The 22,774-nt window shown below is 42.6% G+C and overlaps 1 protein-coding gene across 1 annotated transcript in view; it reads right to left on the reverse strand.

Annotated features, from left to right (window-relative positions):
* LOC132890695 (KN motif and ankyrin repeat domain-containing protein 3-like) overlaps positions 1–21,037 on the reverse strand; it is a 46,317-nt gene extending 25,280 nt beyond the window's left edge. The window contains exons 1-7 of the mRNA XM_060927824.1: positions 20,874–21,037; positions 16,744–16,820; positions 15,219–16,643; positions 4,667–4,745; positions 2,665–2,967; positions 2,503–2,584; positions 2,176–2,395 (exon numbers count right to left, since the gene is read on the reverse strand). Coding sequence (XP_060783807.1) covers positions 2,176–2,395; positions 2,503–2,584; positions 2,665–2,967; positions 4,667–4,745; positions 15,219–16,643; positions 16,744–16,759 — 2,125 coding nt within the window. The 5' untranslated portion in view covers positions 16,760–16,820; positions 20,874–21,037. The remainder of the gene's footprint in view (positions 1–2,175; positions 2,396–2,502; positions 2,585–2,664; positions 2,968–4,666; positions 4,746–15,218; positions 16,644–16,743; positions 16,821–20,873) is intronic.
* Between the last annotated feature and the right edge of the window lie 1,737 nt (positions 21,038–22,774).

Here is a 22,774-nt window from a genome sequence, read left to right on the forward strand (position 1 = left end):
GTTTGGATTTCAGCAAAAAAAATCCTCATGACTGAAACTTTCCCTGGGAGAACTCCTCTTGGATAGTCATGGCTCTCTTCAGGGACTTTAAAATCTATAATATTGTAATATTTATATCATAGATGTAGTACAGATTAAACAGAGAGAAACAGGTTGTTTCAGACAAAAGTCCTTCATCAGCTATGCAAGCAGAGACAAGGGACTCTAGGAGCTTTAGTTTCTCTGGAAATGTTTACTCACGCTTCTCCGCGGGGATAAATACAACCCCGATTCCAAAAAAGTTGGGACAAAGTACAAATTGTAAATAAAAACGGAATGCAATAATCTACAAATCTCAAAAACTGATATTGTATTCATAATAGAACATAGACAACATATCAAATGTCGAAAGTGAGACATTTTGAAATTTCATGCCAAATATTGGCTCATTTGAGATTTCATGACAGCAACACATCTCAAAAAAGTTGGGACAGGGGCAATAAGAGGCTGGAAAAGTTAAAGGGACAAAAAAGGAACAGCTGGAGGACCAAATTGCAACTCATTAGGTCAATTGGCAATAGGTCATTAACATGACTGGGTATAAAAAGAGCATCTTGGAGTGGCAGCGGCTCTCAGAAGTAAAGATGGGAAGAGGATCACCAATCCCCCTAATTCTGCGCCGACAAATAGTGGAGCAATATCAGAAAGGAGTTCGACAGTGTAAAATTGCAAAGAGTTTGAACATATCATCATCTACAGTGCATAATATCATCAAAAGATTGAGAGAATCTGGAAGAATCTCTGTGCGTAAGGGTCAAGGCCGGAAAACCATACCGGGTGCCCGTGATCTTCGGGCCCTTAGACGGCACTGCATCACATACAGGCATGCTTCTGTATTGGAAATCACAAAATGGGCTCAGGAATATTTCCAGAGAACATTATCTGTGAACACAATTCACCGTGCCATCCGCCGTCGCCAGCTAAAACTCTATAGTTCAAAGAAGAAGCCGTATCTAAACACGATCCAGAAGCGCAGACGTCTTCTCTGGGCCAAGGCTCATTTAAAATGGACTGTGGCAAAGTGGAAAACTGTTCTGTGGTCAGACGAATCAAAATTTGAAGTTCTTTATGGAAATCAGGGACGCCGTGTCATTCGGACTAAAGAGGAGAAGGACGACCCGAGTTGTTATCGGCGCTCAGTTCAGAAGCCTGCATCTCTGATGGTATGGGGTTGCATTAGTGCATGTGGCATGGGCAGCTTACACATCTGGAAAGACCCCATCAATGTTGAAAGGTATATCCAGGTTCTAGAGCAACATATGCTCCCATCCAGACGACGTCTCTTTCAGGGAAGACCTTGCATTTTCCAACGTGACAATGCCAAACCACATACTGCATCAATTACAGCATCATGACTGCGTAGAAGAAGGGTCCGGGTACTGAACTGGCCAGCCTGCAGTCCAGATCTTTCACCCATAGAAAACATTTGGCGCATCATAAAACGGAAGATACGACAAAAAAGACCTAAGACAGTTGAGCAACTAGAATCCTACATTAGACAAGAATGGGTTAACATTCCTATCCCTAAACTTGAGCAACTTGTCTCCTCAGTCCCCAGACGTTTTCAGGCATCTCTGTATGAAAGAAACGGTTAAAAATAAGCGTTTTGAAGAAATTTATTATGAAATCCTCGCGTATCGTTGTGCATATATTAAAAAAAATCCCAACGGAAACAAAAAGATCAGACCTATTAATTGTTCATTGGTTAATTTGAGTCATATTGGGACAAAAAAACATGGCAGTGTGTGTGCTGTTCAGCCAAAAACAGAACGTTGTTTGGTTTATTTGTGGTCAGCAGTAATGTGTTTGACAGCCGTCTTTTATGATAAAGTTAGGAACGTGCTCAGAGCAGCTGTAGTGTGATTTAAGGCGTGTCCTGAGGGAGAAGGGTGAGATTTTTAGAGAGTCACAGCCAGACACGAGCGATGAGAACCACAGGAGAAAGGAAACTGCCTGGGTTTGAAAAAGTCAGAGGAGGTTTAAGTGTTGGATCATACACCATAATGGTTCTGTAACACAATTCAAATACTTGTCTAATTAAAGAACAGTAAGCAATTTTAATAAAGAGAAGCAAAAAACCTGACAAACTGATCATCAGTGCTGTGTTCGTTTATTCTGGCCTGACTCGTCACTGACCCGTGTCCAAGAGGAGCTTAACGATGCTGAAGTTGCAGTGGGACACGCTGTAATGCAGGGCCGTGTTTCCGTTATCATCCATCATATTGACCAGGAACTGCAGCACAGCGGGGGTTTCTGTGGCCACTCTGTTAATGTACAGAGCGACCGCGTCGGCACACGAGCTCTCCTCAGCGCACACGTGGAACCACTGCTGGAACACCACGGTCAGAGCCTGCCTCTAAACATCAGCAAGAGAATAAAAGTGATGGTCAGAAGGTCCAACACCATGTTAGCGTCCTAAGCCTTTTTTTTTTTTTTTTTTAACTGTGCTGGTTTGTGAATTACCATTTCATCATTTGGTTCAGAAACTTCATCCATGTGCTTTTCTAAGAAGTGGCACGCGTTCATGAAGTTGATCTCCACGCCCCTGAGAAGACGAGTTTTAGTACAACACAGTAATGATGACAGTTAAGTTCGTGAGAGCATGTTCACGTGATGTTGTCTCACCTTCCCCCTGCGCTATGCGACACCTCTTCCGATTCAGCTCCCGAACACGTGCCGTTCTGCTTGTCGGCTTTTTCTCCTGGACATTTTGCGTCACACATCCTGTCCTGATCTTCTTCATCTTCAGACACTCTCAAGTGTGTGGTCTCTGCAACGGTTTCTCTGAGGAGATCTTGCTTTCTAGTGGTCAGTGTAAAACTTGGCAGCTCTTCGGTTGGGCAGATATCATGGTTCAGCCCATCCTCTGCAGAATCCTTTGCCCTCATGCTGCTCTCCACTGCTTTGCCAGAATCGCTGAGAAGAAATCTGGAATAAAATTAGTGAAATTACTAACCAGTACAGATCCCAGATGTTTATTATATTATATATATATATATATATATACAGTGCTCAGCATAAATGAGTGCACCCCCTTTGAAAAGTAACATTTTAAACAATATCTCAATGAACACAAACAATTTCCAAAATGTTGACAAGACAAAGTTTAATATAACATCTGTTTAACTGATAATGTGAAAGTAAAGTTAATAATATAACTTGGATTACACATCTTTTCAGTTTTACTCAAATTAGGGTGGTGCAAAAATGAGTACACCCCATAACAAAAACTACTACATCTAGTACTTTGTATGGCCTCCATGATTTTTAATGACGGCACCAAGTCTTCTAGGCATGGAATGAACAAGTTGGCGACATTTTGCAACATCAATCTTTTTCCATTCTTCAACAACGACCTCTTTTAGTGACTGGATGGAGAGTGATGCTCAACTTGTCTCTTCAGAATTCCCCAAAGAAAATAATTTCTTTCCACCACAAAGGTGAAGGCTACAAGAAGATCAGCAAAGCTTTACTTATCAGTCAGAATACTGTAGCAAAAGTGGTACAAAAATGTAAGAAAGATGGAACTGCAACCATCTCACAGAGACGTCCAGGTCGTCCATGGAAGTTAACACCTCGACAGGAGCGTCTTCTGATGAGAAGGGTTGAAGAAAATCGGCATGCAAGTTCACTGCAGTTATCTAAAGAAGTAGAAAGCCAAACTGGGGTGACTATTTCCCGTGACACAATACGGCGTACACTGCAGAGGAATGGCATGCATGGATGCCGTCCACGAAAGAAGCCTCTCCTAAAGCCCAGGCACAAAAAAGCCCGCCTAGAGTTTGCCAGGGCCCATGCTGACAAAGATGAAGACTGCTGGGACTCTATACTCTGGAGTGATGAGACCAAGATAAAGGTTTTTGGAACTGATGGCTTCAAAACTGTATGGCGTCGCAAAGGTGAGGAATCCAAAGAAAAATGCCTGGTGCCTACAGTGAAACATGGTGGTGGCAGTGTCCTTATGTGGGGCTGCATGAGTGCTGCTGGTGTCGGGGAGCTGCATTTCATTGATGGCATCATGAATTCACAGATGTATTGCTCTATACTGAAAGAGAAGATGCTACCATCACTCCGTGCCCTTGGTCGTCGTGCACTTTTCCAACATGACTAAACACACATCTAAGGCCACTGTTGGATTTCTGAAGAAGAACAGGGTGAAAGTGATTCAGTGGCCAAGTATGTCTCCTGATCTGAACCCAATCGAACACCTACAGGGAATTCTGAAGAGACAAGTTGAGCATCACTCTCCATCCAGCATCCAGTCACTAAAAGAGGTCGTTGTTGAAGAATGGAAAAAGATTGATGTTGCAAAATGTCGCCAACTTGTTCATTCCATGCCTAGAAGACTTGGTGCTGTCATTAAAAATCATGGAGGCCATACAAAGTACTAGATGTTGTGGGGTGTACTCATTTTTGCACCACCCTAATTTGAGTAAAACTGAAAAATGTGTAATCTAAGTTATATTATTAACCTTACTTTCAAAGTTAAAAAGACATTATATTAAACTTTTTCTTGTCAACATTTTGGAAATTGTTTGTGTTCATTGAGATATTGTTTAAAATGTTACTTTTCAAAGGGGGTGCACTCATTTACGCTCAGCACTGCAAGTGTAAATAAGGAGGTTACCGGTCTCGTCCATGGTCTTGCTCAGGACTTTCCCATGTCTTCACCATGGATACTTCGTCCTCAGTCATAGACTTCTGAGCTTGAATGAGGAAGAGTTCAGGTACTAATATGAGTTACGCATTATTTAACTGTTTATACTGCGGGTGTCAAGAATACGTCCCACGTGCTGAGACCGGCCACCAAAATAAATGTAGAATGGTTGGTTTGAAAGATTAAAAAAAAAAGCTCCGTTATTCCACTATGAGGCAAAATAGAGCAATAAATTCAGAACCATAAGCTTAGAACCTGACTAAACGTGTTAACTATAAGGGATTCTTAATTAGCAATCTTAAATTGTGACATGGTAACGGCGTCTCGAGCCAGAAGACACCGGGGGTTTTTTTTCCCCCGTTTCCAGTTGAGAGTACGTTGTGCGCATTCTGGCTGTCGCTTCTCACCGGAGCTTTTTTATTTATTTTATTTTCTCTCATTTTTTATTTTAATTGTTTTTCTTTTTTCTGTGTTTGATGTTTGAGTGTCTTGTCTGCCGGTTGTGGTGTAGCAGCTCCGGACCCAGTTTTGGGCGTCGGTTCCCTCCAGGCCTTGGTTCGCTGTGGGTGATGCCGGTGCTCCCAGTTATGGACTGCAGTGAGCTCGTTGCTCATTTTAACATCGTGGTTGTCCAGCGCCCTGTGCTTTAATGCTTGGCGTGATGTTCCGAGCGATGTTGCTGGCGGCGGCTGTGCTGGCGGTGTGGGACTTGTTTTCATGCGCCTTTTGGTGGGACTGTTGCCGCTACACCACTGTAATGATATCCTGACCCCATTTGGTGGACTTTTTTTTTTTCTGCCTATTATTGTAAAGCGACCTTGGGTTTTGAGAAAGGCGCTATATAAATTGAACATAATATTATTATTATTATTATTAAAATAACTAAAATCTCCCGTCTACCATGCTTTATTCGTAATATTCTCAAACTGTTTTACAAAAACCAGCACCTTGTTTTTGTGTGTCTTACCTTCACATTCAGTCTTCTTTCTTCATTCTTTTGAGAGGGTGGACATTTTAGTGTCTTGTTTCATTTAAAGAGAGGCGGTCTTTCGATTTTATAAAATTGGTGAAATTTAGTTCCCTCTGAAATTCAGATATCTGTTTATTTCTGTAATATCTCAAAATATCAGGCCGTTCTGTGGCTGGGAAGTTATTTAATTTGAGGGGATTAAAGCAAATAATGTGCATGAAATCGCGCAGTCAAGCAGACAGAGGAAGTCCGTGTGCACATGCGCAGGTTTACCTTCTTCTTCTTTTGGGTTTTACAGCAGCTGGCATCCACAGTGTTGCATTACTGCCATCTACAGGTTTCCCTTTGTTCCATCGCTAAACGAACAGCTGATCACACCGAGGTGCTCGCTGAGCGCCCATATTTATTAGTTCGGTCCTGCGTTTCCTTTCCTTCGTATATAACATAACGTCTTTTCTTCTCGCTTTCTTTCCGTTACTGTAGTCGGTCTTTCACGTTTCATTCGCACTCCATTTTTCTCTCCTGTTTCAAATTTGCATCCCACAATGCCTTGCGCGAACGGGGAAAGCCCACCACGTGATGTATGACACAGTTTTTTTTAAATGAGTCATGTCAAAGCAGACAGGAATGGCGGAGAATTGAGCCGCGTGCCCCTAAATTCATTAATCGTTATTACAAACAAAAAAGGTAATAAAACTGGAGGTATACGATTGGGGTTCAGTAGCTTTTCTCACTAAACAAAAATAATTGGGTATCAAGGAAACTTATTTTTATGACCTACGCTTGAAAAATCTGAAAGGCCGTCTACTTTTAACATAGTTTATTTTACATACATTCATTCCCCTCTTTTGCAACAAGTTCAACTGCTCAAATACTACTTTTACTGAATATTCAGGTTTTAAATACATATTTATTTGTATTTTGTGTTTGTCATTTTAAAAGCCTGTGACCTGAGAGTTTGTGTGGGAGACCTGGTGGCTTTGTGGTTACAGCCTTGCCCCTGAACATGGTGGCTGCCGTTTTAAATCCGGCTCGTCCTCACAGTTGGCATGCTGAGTGATGTTGGGTGGAGAAATGTGTCCGGTGGGCGAGTGTGGAGAAAAGGAGGATGAAGGTTAAGGCAGCTGCCTGGATATTACCTCCCCGGATCACACCCTACAACCATTCCGCACCTTGAACATCACTCATCCTGCCACATTCATGACCCGTAAAACACTTGAACCAGCGGCCTCTCAACCCAGAGGCAAAGCAGGATCTTGTACTAGCATACTGTTTGAGAGGACTTTTCACTGTTCAGCCTGAACTACAGCCAAAGTCCAAACCATGGCATCACACCAGGTCTGTCACACGCCAGAGGGACCATGATGTTAACCAGCTCACCGCTGGTGGTGTTGCTGCTTAATAAATGACTCAAAGAGCCAATGATGAAATGTCCAGTGGAAGAGCAGATGGTGGAGGTTCAGTGCTCATCACTTCCACATAGTTCCTCTCGGGAACAGAAAGCGTAGCTATGCAAACGCAAGCGACACACCAACAGACTCTGTCCGGGACGGTGTGCTGGACCTGTGTGCTTTTTGGGGAACTTTTTAAAATTCCCCAAGGCACTCATTTGGCTTGTCACAATGCAAACATAAGCAGGCACACATTTATATAAGGCTTTGAATAATTAACATTAAAAGTGATCTTCTACACATGTGTAAAACAAGATGTTTTTTAAAAAAAAAAAAGCACAGATGTTTAAAATGTGTAAAAAAAAAGTTTTAAAAAAGCACAGATGTTTAAAATGTGTAAAAAATGTTTTTAAAAAGCACAGATGTTTAAAATGTGTAAAAAATGTTTTAAAAAAGCACAGATGTTTAAAATGTGTAAAAAAAGAGGTTTTAAAAAAGCACAGATGTTTAAAATGTGTAAAAGAGGTTTTTTAAAAAGCACAGATGTTTAAAATGTGTAAAAAATGTTTTAAAAAAGCACAGATGTTTAAAATGTGTAAAAAATGTTTTAAAAAAGCACAGATGTTTAAAATGTGTAAAAGAGGTTTTAAAAAGCACAGATGTTTAAAATGTGTAAAAAAGATGTTTTAAAAAGCACGTTTAAAATGTGTAAAAAGAGGTTTTAAAAAAGCACAGATGTTTAAAATGTGTAAAAAGAGGTTTTAAAAAAGCACGGATGTTTAAAATGTGTAAAAAATGTTTTTAAAAAGCACAGATGTTTAAAATGTGTAAAAAAAAAAAAAAGAGGTTTTAAAAAGCACGTTTAAAATGTGTAAAAAAAGGTTTTAAAAAAGCACAGATGTTTAAAATGTGTAAAAAAAAGAGGTTTTAAAAAGTGTAAAAAAAGATGTTTTAAAAAGCACGTTTAAAATGTGTAAAAAGAGGTTTTAAAAAAGCACAGATGTTTAAAATGTGTAAAAAAAGATGTTTTAAAAAGCACAGATGTTTAAAATGTGTAAAAAATGTTTTAAAAAAGCACAGATGTTTAAAATGTGTAAAAAAGGTTTTAAAAAGCACAGATGTTTAAAATGTGTAAAAAAAAAAAAAGATGTTTTAAAAAGCACAGATGTTTAAAATGTGTAAAAAAGGTTTTAAAAAGCACAGATGTTTAAAATGTGTAAAAAAGGTTTTAAAAAGCACAGATGTTTAAAATGTGTAAAAAAGGTTTTAAAAAGCACAGATGTTTAAAATGTGTAAAAAAAAAGATGTTTTTAAAAGCACAGATGTTTAAAATGTGTAAAAAAAAAAAGATGTTTTTAAAAGCACAGATGTTTAAAATGTGTAAAAAAAAGGGGGGTTTAAAAAAGCACAGATGTTTAAAATGTGTAAAAAAAAAAAGGGGGGGGTTAAAAAAGCACAGATGTTTAAAATGTGTAAAAAAAGATGTTTTCAAAAAGCACAGATGTTTAAAATGTGTAAAAAAAAAAGATGTTTTAAAAAGCACATGTTTAAAATGTGTAAAAAAGACGTTTTAAAAAAGCTCATGTTTAAAATGTGTAAAAGAAAAAAATAATGTGTACAACAACCTTTTTTTTTAAATACGAATGGAACATTAAGTATAGCAACAACAAAAATTGTAAGTGTGGGGGGGCTGTTGTTTATTTGCTCTCTGAGGGGGGGCCGACTCTCCCACACTTTGGAAACCCCTGGCTTAAAGCATTCCCTTTTTAGAATTTACAATTTTACTGGACAGCAGCTTTGTGAAAATAATTAAATGTGATGAAATATGATGAATAAATAAGTTAACGAAACCTACTTGCTATTTTTTCCATCACCATTCACTCGTTACTGCTCACAAATTCCCTGGGTAAGTCCTTCTGTCCTTCAAATGAATATGTACCTGTATTTATATCGTCATGTGACCTTACTAATGAAGTGTTAATTTGTATTAAAACAATTATGTGATCAGTAAAGAAACAATATCAATTTATGCATATATGTACAGTATGTACAATGTTAAACTATTTATTTAATCCCTATAATACGTCCTTTACTTTTAACGTCCCTAAGCCTACATCATTTTAAATGTATAAAGTTATAAATGTTGTATCTGGGGAGAATAATATTTAATTATTTTATTATGTTTCATGAAAGCTGCTGTTGTGGTAAGAAATATAATTTATTTTTGTTGGATGTAATCATTCATGCAGAGATCAATTCATATTTTTTCAACTTGGCAAAGTAGCATGATGATATGGAAGCGTATCGCTGCCACACCGGGGGGAAAAAACTATCACGGACAAGGTTTATTGTTATAATAAAATATTTTCACATCATAATGCGATAACTTTAAACTCATATCTGATGTGAATGAGGTGTGTGGAGAATAAACTGGGTAATGTGGCTCATTTACGTGATTTAATCAAGTTGGAAATATATTCACAGGCTCAAACTTCCCGGATCAATAACTCTTAAGCGAAACACTGTTAAGACACAATAGACGCCTCTTTCCTACTGTACCAAGGTAAACAACGAGCTACAACCTGATTTTAATCGAAACGAGTCGTTTTCTGAGCTGGACACTGGGCTCTGCGCAGCCGTGAAAACATTCAATAACTTCACCTTATTCACTGTAGTGTCCCCAGACTCACTGCACATCTCAACAGTCTCCTGTTGGTTCGAGAAAAGCGGCTTTCATGTAATTCTGGGGATTTGAATTTTGTTGAATTTTCATATGGTTCATAATAGATCATCTGCTGCTGCACTGCTGCCTTACAGCCACTGCCTTTACACCACTCATATGAAGGATGCATGATGTCACTGAACTATCCAATCAGGAGCAACGTTCGGTTAAGCACAACCTGCGGCAGCATTTCAGTCTTTTTCAGATGACTGAAAATCTTATTTCTGAAGTTATTCCTCAGAAATGTGGTCTGAACCATCTGTAACCCTATTTGGTCAAGATCATAAGAGAAAACGTCATTGGCTGGGGGTCACGTGGACCAGAAATCCAAATGGAATGAGGGATTTGATTAACAAACGACAGGAAAAGTCATCAGAGAGGAATGAAGCTCAGGTAAAAGAGAAAAAAAAAATCTGGTTGTGAGACTAATGCTAAGGTCTCACATAGCAAAAGTAACTTCATGGTAGACGATGGAAGACAATTTTGAGCCTTCCGGGGGTCAACCGGCACGCATTCCGGGTCCTTCCATCGGAATACCCAAGAGCCAGGGAGCTACCTTGACAACCTAGAGGATGTGGCTTCCATCCCTGGGAAAGTTTCCATCCATCCATCCATCCATTATCTGTAGCCGCTTATCCTTTTCTACAGGGTCGCAGGCAAGCTGGATTCCTGTCCCAGCTGATTATGGGTGAGAGGCGGGGTACATCCTGGACAAGTCGCCAGGTTATCGCAGGACTGACACAAAGACAAACAACCATTCACACCTACGGTCAATTTAGGGCCACTAATTATTCTAACCTGCATGTGTTTGGACTGTGGGGGAAACCGGAGCACCCGGAGGAAACCCACGCGGACATGGGGAGAACATGCAAACTCCACACAGAAAGGCCCCCGCTGGCCGCGAACCCAGGACCTTCTTGCTGTGAGGCGACAGCGCTAACCACTACACCACTAACTTTGCCGCCCTGGGAAAGTTTCATCATGTTGAAAATTGCTGTGGGTCAAGTGCTGGATGAATTCATTCATTGCAACCGTGAAGGCATCCTTGAGGCATATGTGAGGCTTACCGTAACATTCTGTAGCAACCATTGAGCTCAAAATGTTCACGAACAACATCCTGCAGAAAGTGAAAAGTTTGCCGAGGGCGCGTGGCTTATTTCGTCTTGCCGTACTGCAGCCGTGAAAACCGTACACACCGCGGTCATTGCCCTAAAGCCATACGTCACTGCCACCATTGGTTTTACTGGTGTCTTCCGTTACCACCATCGTGGCTACCATGGTTTCATTTGCATATTTACTCTGCCCAAATTTATGCAGCAGATCACCTCCAAAATCTGCCAGAATGGTCACAGTAGGCCCAGCTACGGTTCTAACAGATCAAACAACTATGTGTGACCTTAGAATAAGGAAGTTCAAGAAGAGCAGGCAGACATGAAGACTGATACAAGAATGAGGAAGAAGATAAGCAGCAGACGATGTCATTGCAGACAGAAGTTCAAGAAGAGCAAGCAGACACTCTTATCCAGAGCGACGTACAACAGGACCCTGACATACTCACAGCAGTGGGCAGCCCAGGGAGCAGTTGGGGATGAGGTGCCTTGCTCAAGGGCACTTCAGCCATTCCTGCTGGTCCAGGGAATCAAACCTGCGACCTTTTAGTCCCAAAGCTGCTTCTCTAACCTTCCGGCTATAACTTCCCCACAGACACCGATGAAGACTTGGACAAGAATAAGGAAGAAGATAAGCAACAGAAGATGTCATTGCAGAACAGAGCCCAACCTGAGAATGGAAACAAAAAACAACGATTGCCAGTGGTATCAAAGAGGTTCACAATTACAGTGGACAGGAGGAAATGGCAAAAATTTGTTCCACTGCCAGGTTCAACCAAACTGAGGCAACCATGGACCAACGTATTGTTCAACAGGTTCCAAAAGAAAAATCCATGTTGTACACTTGCTTTCAAAAGCCAGCATATCAAAACTCCTCACAGCCGGAGCATTAATCGTCCGTATTTAAACATCAGTGTAGTTTGTACGTTCTCTTCCTGCAGTGCTAAATACTTCTTTCAAAGAAAAAGGGAGCCAGTGGGAGACACCATGGTTAAGATATTTGTGCTACAAAAAGGAACAACAACACACAAAGCAAGTGAAAGACAATTCAGACCGGCAGCAAATATAAGAAGGAGAATTGCAAGAGCTCTACATAAAGGAGTGAGCCAAGTCTTCTATGGACCCTTTTCACGTGACGTCACGACAAACGCGGCCGCCATTTTGGACATGTACTACCAGTAGTTTACCACAGCCAGCATTGAGGAACGGCAGCAAAGAAAGTGTTTATTTTCAGCAAGACTTCCATCATGCCACTATATTGTTGTGCACCTGGATGTAGTAACCATCAACAAACAAGGCAAGGGTTATCATTTTATCAGATCCCGGTAGATGCTGACCGACGGAGAAGATGGATAGCGGCCATAAACAGGAAAGATTGGCAGCCCTCGGCATACCGGCGCTTGTGCAGTGACCACTTTGTTGGAGGTAAGACAAAGAAAATTAGCCAGAAAAGGCATTACATTGCTGTTAACATTCTGTGGCGGCGAGTGTGTAACCAAATAGGCTAAAATAACCCATTGTAACCTCTTTGTTCTTCTGTAGTAGCTATTCGCTAACGACATTAGCTAGCGTTGTGTTCCTTTGCTGTTGGTAGACTGTAGGACAGATCAGAGGCAGTGTTCTACAAACAGCGCTTAATTTGAGGGGGAGCAAGCCGGAGCGCGCTCCGGAACCTCGGGCGTTGGCTCCGGCAGCTATTTACACTGGATCCAGTGATCCGACACCTCTCTTGACTATGTAACAAAAAAAAAAACCAAATAATTAAATAAAAAAATGCAAGTTTATTTAGTGTTAATGTCTGATTTTGATATCTGTCTTGTTGGTGATTTCGCTCATGAAACGATATCCACAAAATATCTGCAGATGAACTTAATTTGCAGTGTTATTACAAAACATGCCCAGAAGCGCAGCGCAGCGCCCCCCCCCCTTTTTTTCCGCACCGGAGCCGCTCATCCTGTGCGCTCCGGGACCTCCCACTTTACAAATTAAGCACTGCCTACAAATAAGTGTTCAAAACAATAGGAGCATGTATTTGTCTCTTAAATCCAGGCCGTTCCCTGTAATCTGTAACAACGGTTGGAGAAAGTAATGGCAAATAGTGAGTGCACAAACCATAGAAGGTAAACTGTACACAGCGCCAGGGCAGTGTGATGGTATGTCTACTTTTAGATTGTGTTAGCTTATCAATGAACACACTCATCACTCGACGAGTTTCACGTCTTTACGACGGATACTTAAATGTGTGTTGGGTATTATTGTTGCAGTCTAAGCAGTCATTGTAGCAGCTAGATGAGCGAGAACCGAAAGGGTCTGTGCCATAAACCGTTATTTCTGTACGGCGTTGCTAATGTGTCGTTACTGTTGTTATTTCTCCCTCTGCTCACCCTGTAAATGCCCTACGTCGCTGGATAGCGAAGGTGTTTTCTGCATCTCGCTCCTTTTTCTTGTATGTTCTCCGTTTGTCGCCTTCCTCGCATTCAAACCAATTCGAGCCGAAGTCCACTACATGTCCAAAATGGTGGTTGCGTTTACGAAGGTCACGTGACTGAAAAGGGTCTATAGTAATCTTTAAAAAAAAATACCTGCTGCTGAACTGAATTCAGGAAACGTAACCTCAAGTCCGAATAAAAATATTCTTAAAGTGATTAATTCAGAGGTTAGTAAAAAGAAAAGAATTAATGATGTTTTCACGGAGATGTCAATTCAAGTAAAGTCCCTCTCACAACAGAATCTGGTCTTCCCGGGCAGTCTCCTGTCCCAGTACTAACCAACTCTGAGACGTATGGGTGGGGCGCCGATCTCCGTTTAGATAGTCCTCGGCCTCTCACCTATACAGCTAGAGTTACAGTGGGGGGGTGGGTCCTCTGGTAATTGCGAGAGTTTAACTTCCCCACTTGTATCTGTATTGCAGTGTGCCTTGCCAGATGGTAGTAGGTACCATTTTTTGATGGCCTTTGGTATGACCCAACCGCGAGTAGAACTCACGGTCTCCTGGTCGAGAGGCGGACACGCTAACCACTAGGCCACCTTGCAGTTTCATGGAGCTGCACCTCACTTAAAATATCATGAAGGAATGGGACTTCAGATGTCATGTACATACAGCACTTTCACAGGGCAGCCATGGCCTGTAGGTTAGAGAAGCCCAAAGGATCACTGGATCGATTCCCAGGACTGGCAGGAAAAATTGAGTGAATGAACAGCACTTTCCCCTCCCTCTGTATCATGGCTGAGGTGCCCTTGAGCAAGTATCCAATTGTTCCCCGGGCGCTGTGGCATAGCTGCCCGCTGCTCTGGGTATGTGTGTGTTCACCGAGTGTACATGTGACAAATAAAGGCTTCTTCTTCAGGTTGGTTTACACATGTAAACTGAAACAGGAACATCTGAGAAAGAAGACCGTACTGACCTGGTATCTGGCTGCTATTGGTAATGTTGCATCCAAAGTTCCCAGTCAGTAAAAGTTATTAAATATTTTCCCCAATAAAAATTATGCAAAAGCACATTTTCCCAAAATATCTGTTGTACTGTAACAAACAGGAGACTTGTAAAATTTGTAGACAGTCATTTTGGTGTCACCGTCTCCGATGGTGTCACCTGGTGCAGTCCACACCCACCCCCCACAGTGATGCTGCTGATCTGCATCTGTTGCAGTGTTGTAAAAAGCCCTTCCAATCATTTCATCTCATCCAAACGGCCTACCCGTCTGTCTGTCTGTCTGCCTGCCTATTTGCCAGCGCACTCATTGCGCGTGACCGGAGTCTTCCACAAGGCAAGGCAGACATACTGCAGCTGTACCACAAAAGCTAGTCAACTGCTGTGAGTACTAACAATAGCCATGTTCACTGTTTACAGTCATGATAACGTTAGGCGGTTTCTTAGACATGAATGAGGCATGAGGTAGTCGACAACGACGCGCTACACTCCTCCCCAAAACCCTCTCCATGGACTTGTCTTCTAGCAATAATCAGGCAGTCCGTGTGTTTTGGAGGGAGGGCTGAAAGGACAGGATGGGAATTTAAATTTAAAAATCTCGCTTAGTCTTGCTGGTTTCTCCACAGTTGCCTACCTGAGCTTTCAAGTTACAGCTTGACCTCTGCATGGAGACTACTGGAGACTCCTTCCATAAAATGTTAGCTGAATTAAAGAAAAATTCAGCACATCAACGATTGCACACATTACGTGGAGCGCCCTCCGTATAACGTAAACGATATTAGTATGAGAACTTAAAATAACTTTATTTACAGCCTCACTACTGTCACAACTTCTGTTCTAGAAAATTAATCAGAACTTTCTGACTGAAATTCAGCAGCGCTGTGGTGTAAAGAGCTTTACCTGGTGGTGGTGCATCTTGTTCAGGTGATATATAGAGTGCCAGCAGGTTGACTAACGAGACCAGCTGTGTTTGGATGGAGCAGACCCGTGGGTGTAGATGTTCAGAAGACAACACTTTTCCTGATTCCTCGTTTCTGCTGAGACATTCCCACTGCTCCTGTAGGAGATCTCTGACTTTTTTCACATGCTGCTCCATGTCTGCTTGTGATCCTGCAGGTCCTCTTGTTGCACAGGGTTTAAGTTCTTCCTCTAAGGACACCTGGTTAGCTTTACTTGATTCAGGTTCAGGTGGATACATTTGCACAGATGGTTCAGACTTGTTGTCTGGATCCGGCGTGTTCCTCACGTTGTCTGGTCTAACCCAGATGTTTTCTGCATGTTGTTTGGTCAACTCATTGATTCTCTCATCCTTGAAACGACTCTCCTTTTCCTGTTCCTTAAGATGATTTGTCGTCTTTTCCAGATCAGACTCAAGTTCATGAAGCTTCTGCTCTAGCATTGTGATTTTCTTCTGCAAAGCCTCAACGAGGGACTGGTCTTCATGATCTCTCTTCGTTGCTTGTGAATTTTTTTCTGTGGTTATCGCAATCGCATTAACTTGCTCAGAGGAAGCCTTGACATTCTCTTCCAGCTGATCGTACTCTCGATCCATCCAGTCATCGTTTGCTTTATTTTTCTTCTCCACCGTCTTCACCATACCTCGAGGAAAGTCCAGAGTCATGGTGTTGTCAAGTTCGGATTGGAACGTGTGCAGGAGCCTCTCTCGCTCCTCTTGCAAGATACATATCTGTGCTTTAAGTTCTGGTATGATCCTGATCTCCTCTTCTAGCTCACCAACTCTCCGCAGAGCTGCAGTCAGCTGCTGAAAAGTCCCGTTCGCGCTTCCTGGGCTGTGGAAGACGTCTTCGGAAGAACCGTTTTCTTGAGAGAGGAAATCCCTCGAACCGTTGGGGCTGGTCGGGTCCTCGGTGGAGTATTTTCTCAGTAACACCGTTAGGGGTAAACTGGAGGCTCGCAGGAGATTTGGCCTCACGTGTGGTCCCAACGGCTGCTCATCAAAAGCCTTTGAGGTTTTGTAGGGAGACTCTGATTGCCTGCTGAAACCAGCTGACTCACCGTCGTTGCACTGAAAATCACAGGGCTGCTGGGAGTCTGCAAGTCGAGTTCTGGGAAATAAGACATTCGTTGAGCTCCACTGAGAGGCTCTGCAACTGTACCCAGGTAAGCTGAGGTTACGCGACAGGTTACCGCTGCTCCGCCCACGCGGTCTACGCTGAAGTTGCACCCTTCTGATGGTGTTACCCTTTTCAATGTCCTCAACATATTTAACGAAATCCAGGTCCAAATGAAATCCGTAGGGGGTTTCGACAGAATAGGAGGGCGGTCTTCTGTGACTTCCATTTTCTTTTGGAGCAACGCCATTCACTGAGGGGGAAAGAAGCGAAAAGAAATTATTAAACGTTGGCTTCCTGACAGCCATGGAGTTTAGTCTACATGGATAAACCGAAGGATTTGTGATTGTTACCTTTCTGTGTGTCCATTGTTTGTGGGCCTCAGTTATTTGTTTTTTCAGCTTGGTGGAACTTTCATAGCTTGTTTGACCTGAGAATAAAAGACGATACACAGACGATAGGCTTATTCCAACGTGAGAAAAATGGATAATAGAGATTGTGAATGCATAAGATCAAAGGCTAATTTTTTTGGTTAGCACCAGTGTTTTTGCACATTTTGCTATTTTCACGGTCAAAAAGGAAAGCACTTGCACTACTGTGGAGTTATTCAAAATCTGTCAGCGCAGCCGTATTTCTGAGCTCACGTTGGACTTAAATTGCACATCCTGAGACCTGTGTGCAAATGCATGCAAACGCCAAATTGTCTTCTGAGCTAAATACCACAAAAATAACATTTTCCTTTGAGGCTTTGATTAGAGTCTGGAATTATTTACTTTTTCATTGATGTGAAGGACAGCAGATTAACCAGACAAAGCTCTCAGGCAGGGGGGCTTTAATTTCCGTGTGTAGCTGAGAAAAATACAGTGAATATAAAATGCCACGATCTTACACGTGTGCCTCGATCACAAATGGACCCGAGGCCCTAGACTGTTGAGAAAATTTTGTAGAAGACTTTGTCGTCAAGTGCGCAACTCCACCTCGACTCGCTCTTTCCATTTCTTTTTCTGCTCCTGACCACGCAGCACCACAAAAGCAGCCACGGCCCAAACAATGTTGGCTATGCCGTAAACACACAACAGCTGAAACCAAACCTTGCTCAGAATAAACTGCAGGGCTTCGACAATGCTCAGTCTCTCCTGAACAGAACCTGATTTATCAAACACCTCCTCCTCCTACAGATTATGATCAGGGAGAAGGTCAGACACAGGCAGGACAACGGGAGCTGATCGGGTCACGGGCCTTCTGCCCTCAGCCTCAGTTTTATACTAAGCTGCGGTGAGCTTCATTTTATCAGGAAGTGGAACATTAAGCAAAATGTCTCCTGCATCCTGAAGTTCAGAGTTTTCCTTCACAGAGCTGTTTATGGCACGCTTACATTTTTATAGCATCTTCACTGACACTCATACACACGACCCTTACAGAGTGTTAGCAGGACGATGGAAATCAGTACAGCGTTCACAAGACAGCAAATAATATGACTTAGAAATTTCCGTGTACTTGACTGAGAGCGCGAACTCAGGATTATCTGTGGTTAAATGGGAAAATATGAAGATATAAAAAGGGTGCAATTAACTTCAGTACTCTTTATGTAAAGGAAGATAGATAGATAGATAGATAGATAGATAGATAGATAGATAGATAGATAGATAGTGTCTTGCAAAAGTATTCACCCCCCTTGGTGTTTGTCCTGTTTTGTCGCATTACAAGCTGGAATTAAAATGGATTTTTGGAGGGTTAGCACCATTTGATTTACACAACATGCCGACCACTTTAAAGCTGCACATTGTTGTTTTATTGTGACACAAACAATAATTAAGATGAAAAAATAGAAATCTGGAGTGTGCATACGTAGGTATTCACCCACCAAAGTCAATACTTCGTAAAGCCACCTTTTGCTGCAATTCCAGCTGCAAGTCTTTTGGGGTATGTCTGTATTAGCTTAGCGCATCTAGCCACTGGGATTTTTCTCCATTCCTCAAGGCAAAACTGCTCCAACTCCTTCAAGTTAGATGGGTTGCGTTGGTGTACAGCAATCTTCAAGTTACGCCACAGATTCTCAATTGGATTGAGGTCTGGGCTTTGACTAGGCCATTCCAAGACATTTAAATGTTTCCCTTTAAACCACTCCAGTGTAGCTTTAGCAGGATGTTTAGGGTCATTGTCCTGCTGGAACGTGAACCTTCGTCCCAGTCTCAAACCTCTGGCCGACTCAAACAGGTTTTCCTCCAGAATTGCCCTGTATTTAGTGCCATCCATCTTTCCTTCAATCCTGACCAGCTTTCCTGTCCCTGCAGATGAAAAACATCCCCACAGCATGATGCTGTCACCACCATGCTTCACTGTAGGAACGGTGTTCTCAGGGTGTTGGGTTTGCGCCACACATGGCATTTCCCATGATGGCCAAAAAGATCAATTTTACTCTCATTTGACCAGAGAATCTTCTTCCATGTGTTTGGGGAGTCTGATACATGCTGTTGGGCAAACTCCAAACGTGTTTCTTTAAGCAATGGCTTTTTTCTGGCCACTCTTCCATAAAGCCCCGCCCACTCTGTGGAGTGTATGGCTTAAAGTGGTCCTATGGACAGATACTCCCATCTCCGCTGTGGATCTTTGCAGCTCCTTCAGTGTTATCGTTGGTGTCTTTGTTGCATCTCTGATTAATGCCCTCCTTGCCCGGTCTGTGAGTTTTGGTGGGCGGGGCCTTCTCTTGTCAGGTTTGTAGTGGTGCCATATTCTTTCCATTTTGCTATAATGGATTTAATGGAGCTCTGTGGGATATTTTTTATAACCCGACCCTGATCTATACTTCTCCACAACTTTGTCTCTGACCTGTTTGGAGGCTCCTTGGTTTTCATGTTGCTTGCTTAGTAGTGTTGCAGAGTCAGGGTCCTTCCAGAACAGGTTGATTTATACAGACATCATGTGACAGATCATGTGACACTTTGATTGCACACAGGTGGCTCTTAATCAACTAATTATGTGACTTATGAAGTGAATTGTTTGGACCAGCTCTTATTTAAGGGTTTCGTGTCAGCCCTGTGATGACCTGGCGACTTGTCCAGGGTGAACCCCGCCTTTCGCCCGTAGTCAGCTGGGATAGGCTCCAGCTCGCCTGTGACCCTGTAGAACAGGATAAAGCGGCTAGAGATAACGAGATGAGATGAGACATTTTTTACATTTTTGTTAAAATTTAACTTTTTAATATCCTTGTGAACATCTTTTTTTGTGCTTTCTTTTTTTTACCTTAAATATTTTCTTCCTTCTCTCAGTTGAAATTATAGCCCCCTATAAGCACATATTCCCCCCCCCAAACCTCCAAAATCCCTGCTCTCATTTAATACATTTCTTTCCATGGCATTCCTTCATTCCTTCTTGGACCACAAATTGGATTTGAACCTGTGTCAATTCAGAGTCTCCTAAACGCTTCAAAAATAAAAGCATAAACAGTGCGGTGGGAGGAAACGGACATTTTTCAGCAGCATTTCAGTCTGCAGGTCCTGCGAGAGGGAGCGTGGGGGTGGTTTCTGTAACGGACGGGGCACAGTATAGAAGCCTGAGAGGAGTAAACAGGACTTGAGCTCAGTTCTGCTGTCGGTGCCAAACCGGGAGTATAGCGTTTAGCTCGATTTGACCGCAGTGATTCAGAGACGTCTCTAACCGCACGTGTTTATGGTGTAGAACTTCTGCATGTGGATTAGATTTTAGAGTCAAAAAATGTTTTTCCTTTTCCACGTCCTATATTAAAAACTTGGTTTTGTTTATTCTCACACAATGGAGTGCGACAGTAACAGCCATTCCATTCTTCCTGTTAGGGCCCCCTCAGCGGTGTGGTTTCCTCGGCACAGAACCTCATTCCTTCTCATCTATTTGGAGTTTGGGGTTGAGGACGGAGGCCAAAGCCCGTGTGTGTCCCTCTCTGACCCTCCACTTTATGTGGCGAGGGTGTGGAAGGTCCTAGTGTCTCGCTTTTACAGTGAGAACTGTCTCATAAAGAACTTTTCTGTTTTGAATCCTCTCTCTCTCTCTCTCTCACACAACCACACACATCTGTTTTTCAGATCTGTTTTTCTTTTCTTTATTACCTTTAACTTTTTCTGTCTTTCTCCATTTCCTTTTTTTTTTTTTTAAACTCTTGACAGAATTTGGACTGTGCAGATCATCTTGGCTCGCTGCCAAACACAACAAGGGCGCAGAGGATACACGAGACCTTGTGTGATGGAAACTGCCCCAGACCCCTGCACCTTCACAACCGACACACTGAAATGACATTAAAGCCTGATTATATCCTGTGCAGCACTGGAGCGGATCTTCTCATTGTCATCAATGAACAATCACTTCTTCTCATCTCCATGATTGTGTGTGTGTGTGTGTGTGTGTGTGTGTATATATAAAAAACTGTACTGACTTGAGTCACTTCACAAAAACGAGGCATGCAAAAATAAAACCTTTGCACTAACTTTGAAAAGACTTTGATAATCATTACCTGTCTTCCTACAGGTTTGGCATGAGCTCCCCCTCCTGCCCTGATGGTACGTTCCAGTCTAACTCCAGTCTGGCATTTTCTTCCCTCGCACCGTCACAGATACAGAACAGTCAGAGTCGGTGGGATGTAAAAACTCCTCGATGTGAAATTCTTTGAAAACATAAAGCAGTATTATTGTGTCGAGAGCTGAGAACAGGCAGGACAGATGTGGGCGCTGACGCCTCCCTCTGTACGCCCTGTCCAATGAGAGCAGGCGGGAGTGACGAAAACATAACCAGTCCGCCAATAGGGGTGTGTGGGCGGGGCTTTGGGCATTGTAGTGCTAAAGAAACGTTTATAAAAACAAGAGCCATGTGTCAGACGTTTTGAGAAGGACTACTACTAATACTAGGAACTCAGGGTGACTTCTGTGACACACACACACACACACAGTGTAACTTAATACACCACAGATGGCCTCAACATCCACTTTAATCAAAAAATACCACAGGGCTTTAGAGGGGGGCGCGTGAGCCTGTTAAACCCTCTCAGGGCATAACAGCAATGCCGACTCCATCCCACTTCCCTCAGGGCCTTTTTTTTCCAGCTAATCGCCATTAAACTCACTGAACAATACGCCCATGATTTACCATTACAGAAGAATTCTCAGGCGGAATGGTGGTGTAGTGGTTAGCGCTGTTGCCTCACAGCAAGAAGGTCCGGGTTCGAGCCCCGTGACCGGCGAGGGCCTTTCTGTGCGGAGTTTGCATGTTGTCCGCGTGGGTTTCCTCCGGGTGCTCCGGTTTCCCCCACAGTCCAAAGACATGCAGGTTAGGTTAACTGGTGACTCTAAATTGAGCGTAGGTGTGAATGTGAGTGTGAATGGTTGTCTGTGTCTATGTGTCAGCCCTGTGATGACCTGGCGACTTGTCCAGGGTGTACCCCGCCTTTCGCCCGTAGTCAGCTGGGATAGGCTCCAGCTCGCCTGCGACCCTGTAGAACAGGATAAAGCGGCTACAGATAATGAGATGAAAATACTTTGTGATGACTGCAAATAACGGGCAGATTGAAGCATGACACGTTTTCTTTTTCCACAAGGTTGGGAATTTTCCGCCTGCAGTTAAAGTCACAATCAGTGGGTTCATAAAGAGGTCACGGCACCAGAGGCGTAACGATATGAAGCATCATTTCATATTGTTCGATAAAGTTTGATATGTCTGCGTGTTGAACTACACACCGTCTGGAACTTGTTGTTGGGTCTAAGATCCCTGTTCTTGGCTGCAGGAGCGGAACCCAGTGTGTTCTTCTTTCTGCTGTTGCATGCTGAGATGCTTTTCTGCCCATCACGGTTGTAAAGAGTGATTATATGAGTTACTATATCCTTCCAATCTGTCCATTTCCCTCTGACCCTGTCTTATCAACAAGGAGTTTGTTTTTTCCCACCCACAGAACTGTCGCTCACTCACTCAGTGTTTTTTGTTTTCCGCACCATTCTGTGTAAACTCCAGGAGATCAGCAGTTTCTGAAACACTCAAACCAACAGCCATGCCACAGTGAAACAAAGTCACACTTCACTGTGAGATCACAGTTTCTCCCGTTCTGATGTTTGAACATTGTGAACTGAAGCTTTTGATTTGTATCTGCGGGATTTGATGCCTCAAGCTATCGGCTGATTAGAGAACTGCAGAAAACCACAGCTGGATGGGCGTACCCAGGCCGGCGAGTGGGCATCAGCAGACTGCATAACACAGGAGGTTATTCGTCATAAAATACATTATCAAGTGAGCGCACTCCACAGTCAAGTTATTTCCTCTGTAAAGGCTTTGAAAAAGACAAAAAAGGCTCCTTTTTCCAACGCACAAATGTTTAGAGTTCGTTTTAGGGCTTTTTCCGAGATGCCGTATGTGAGATCGCTTGGCCGA

The sequence above is a fragment of the Neoarius graeffei genome, chromosome 1, assembly GCF_027579695.1.
Source record: "Neoarius graeffei isolate fNeoGra1 chromosome 1, fNeoGra1.pri, whole genome shotgun sequence".
In the NCBI taxonomy this organism is placed as follows: Eukaryota; Metazoa; Chordata; class Actinopteri; order Siluriformes; family Ariidae; genus Neoarius; species Neoarius graeffei.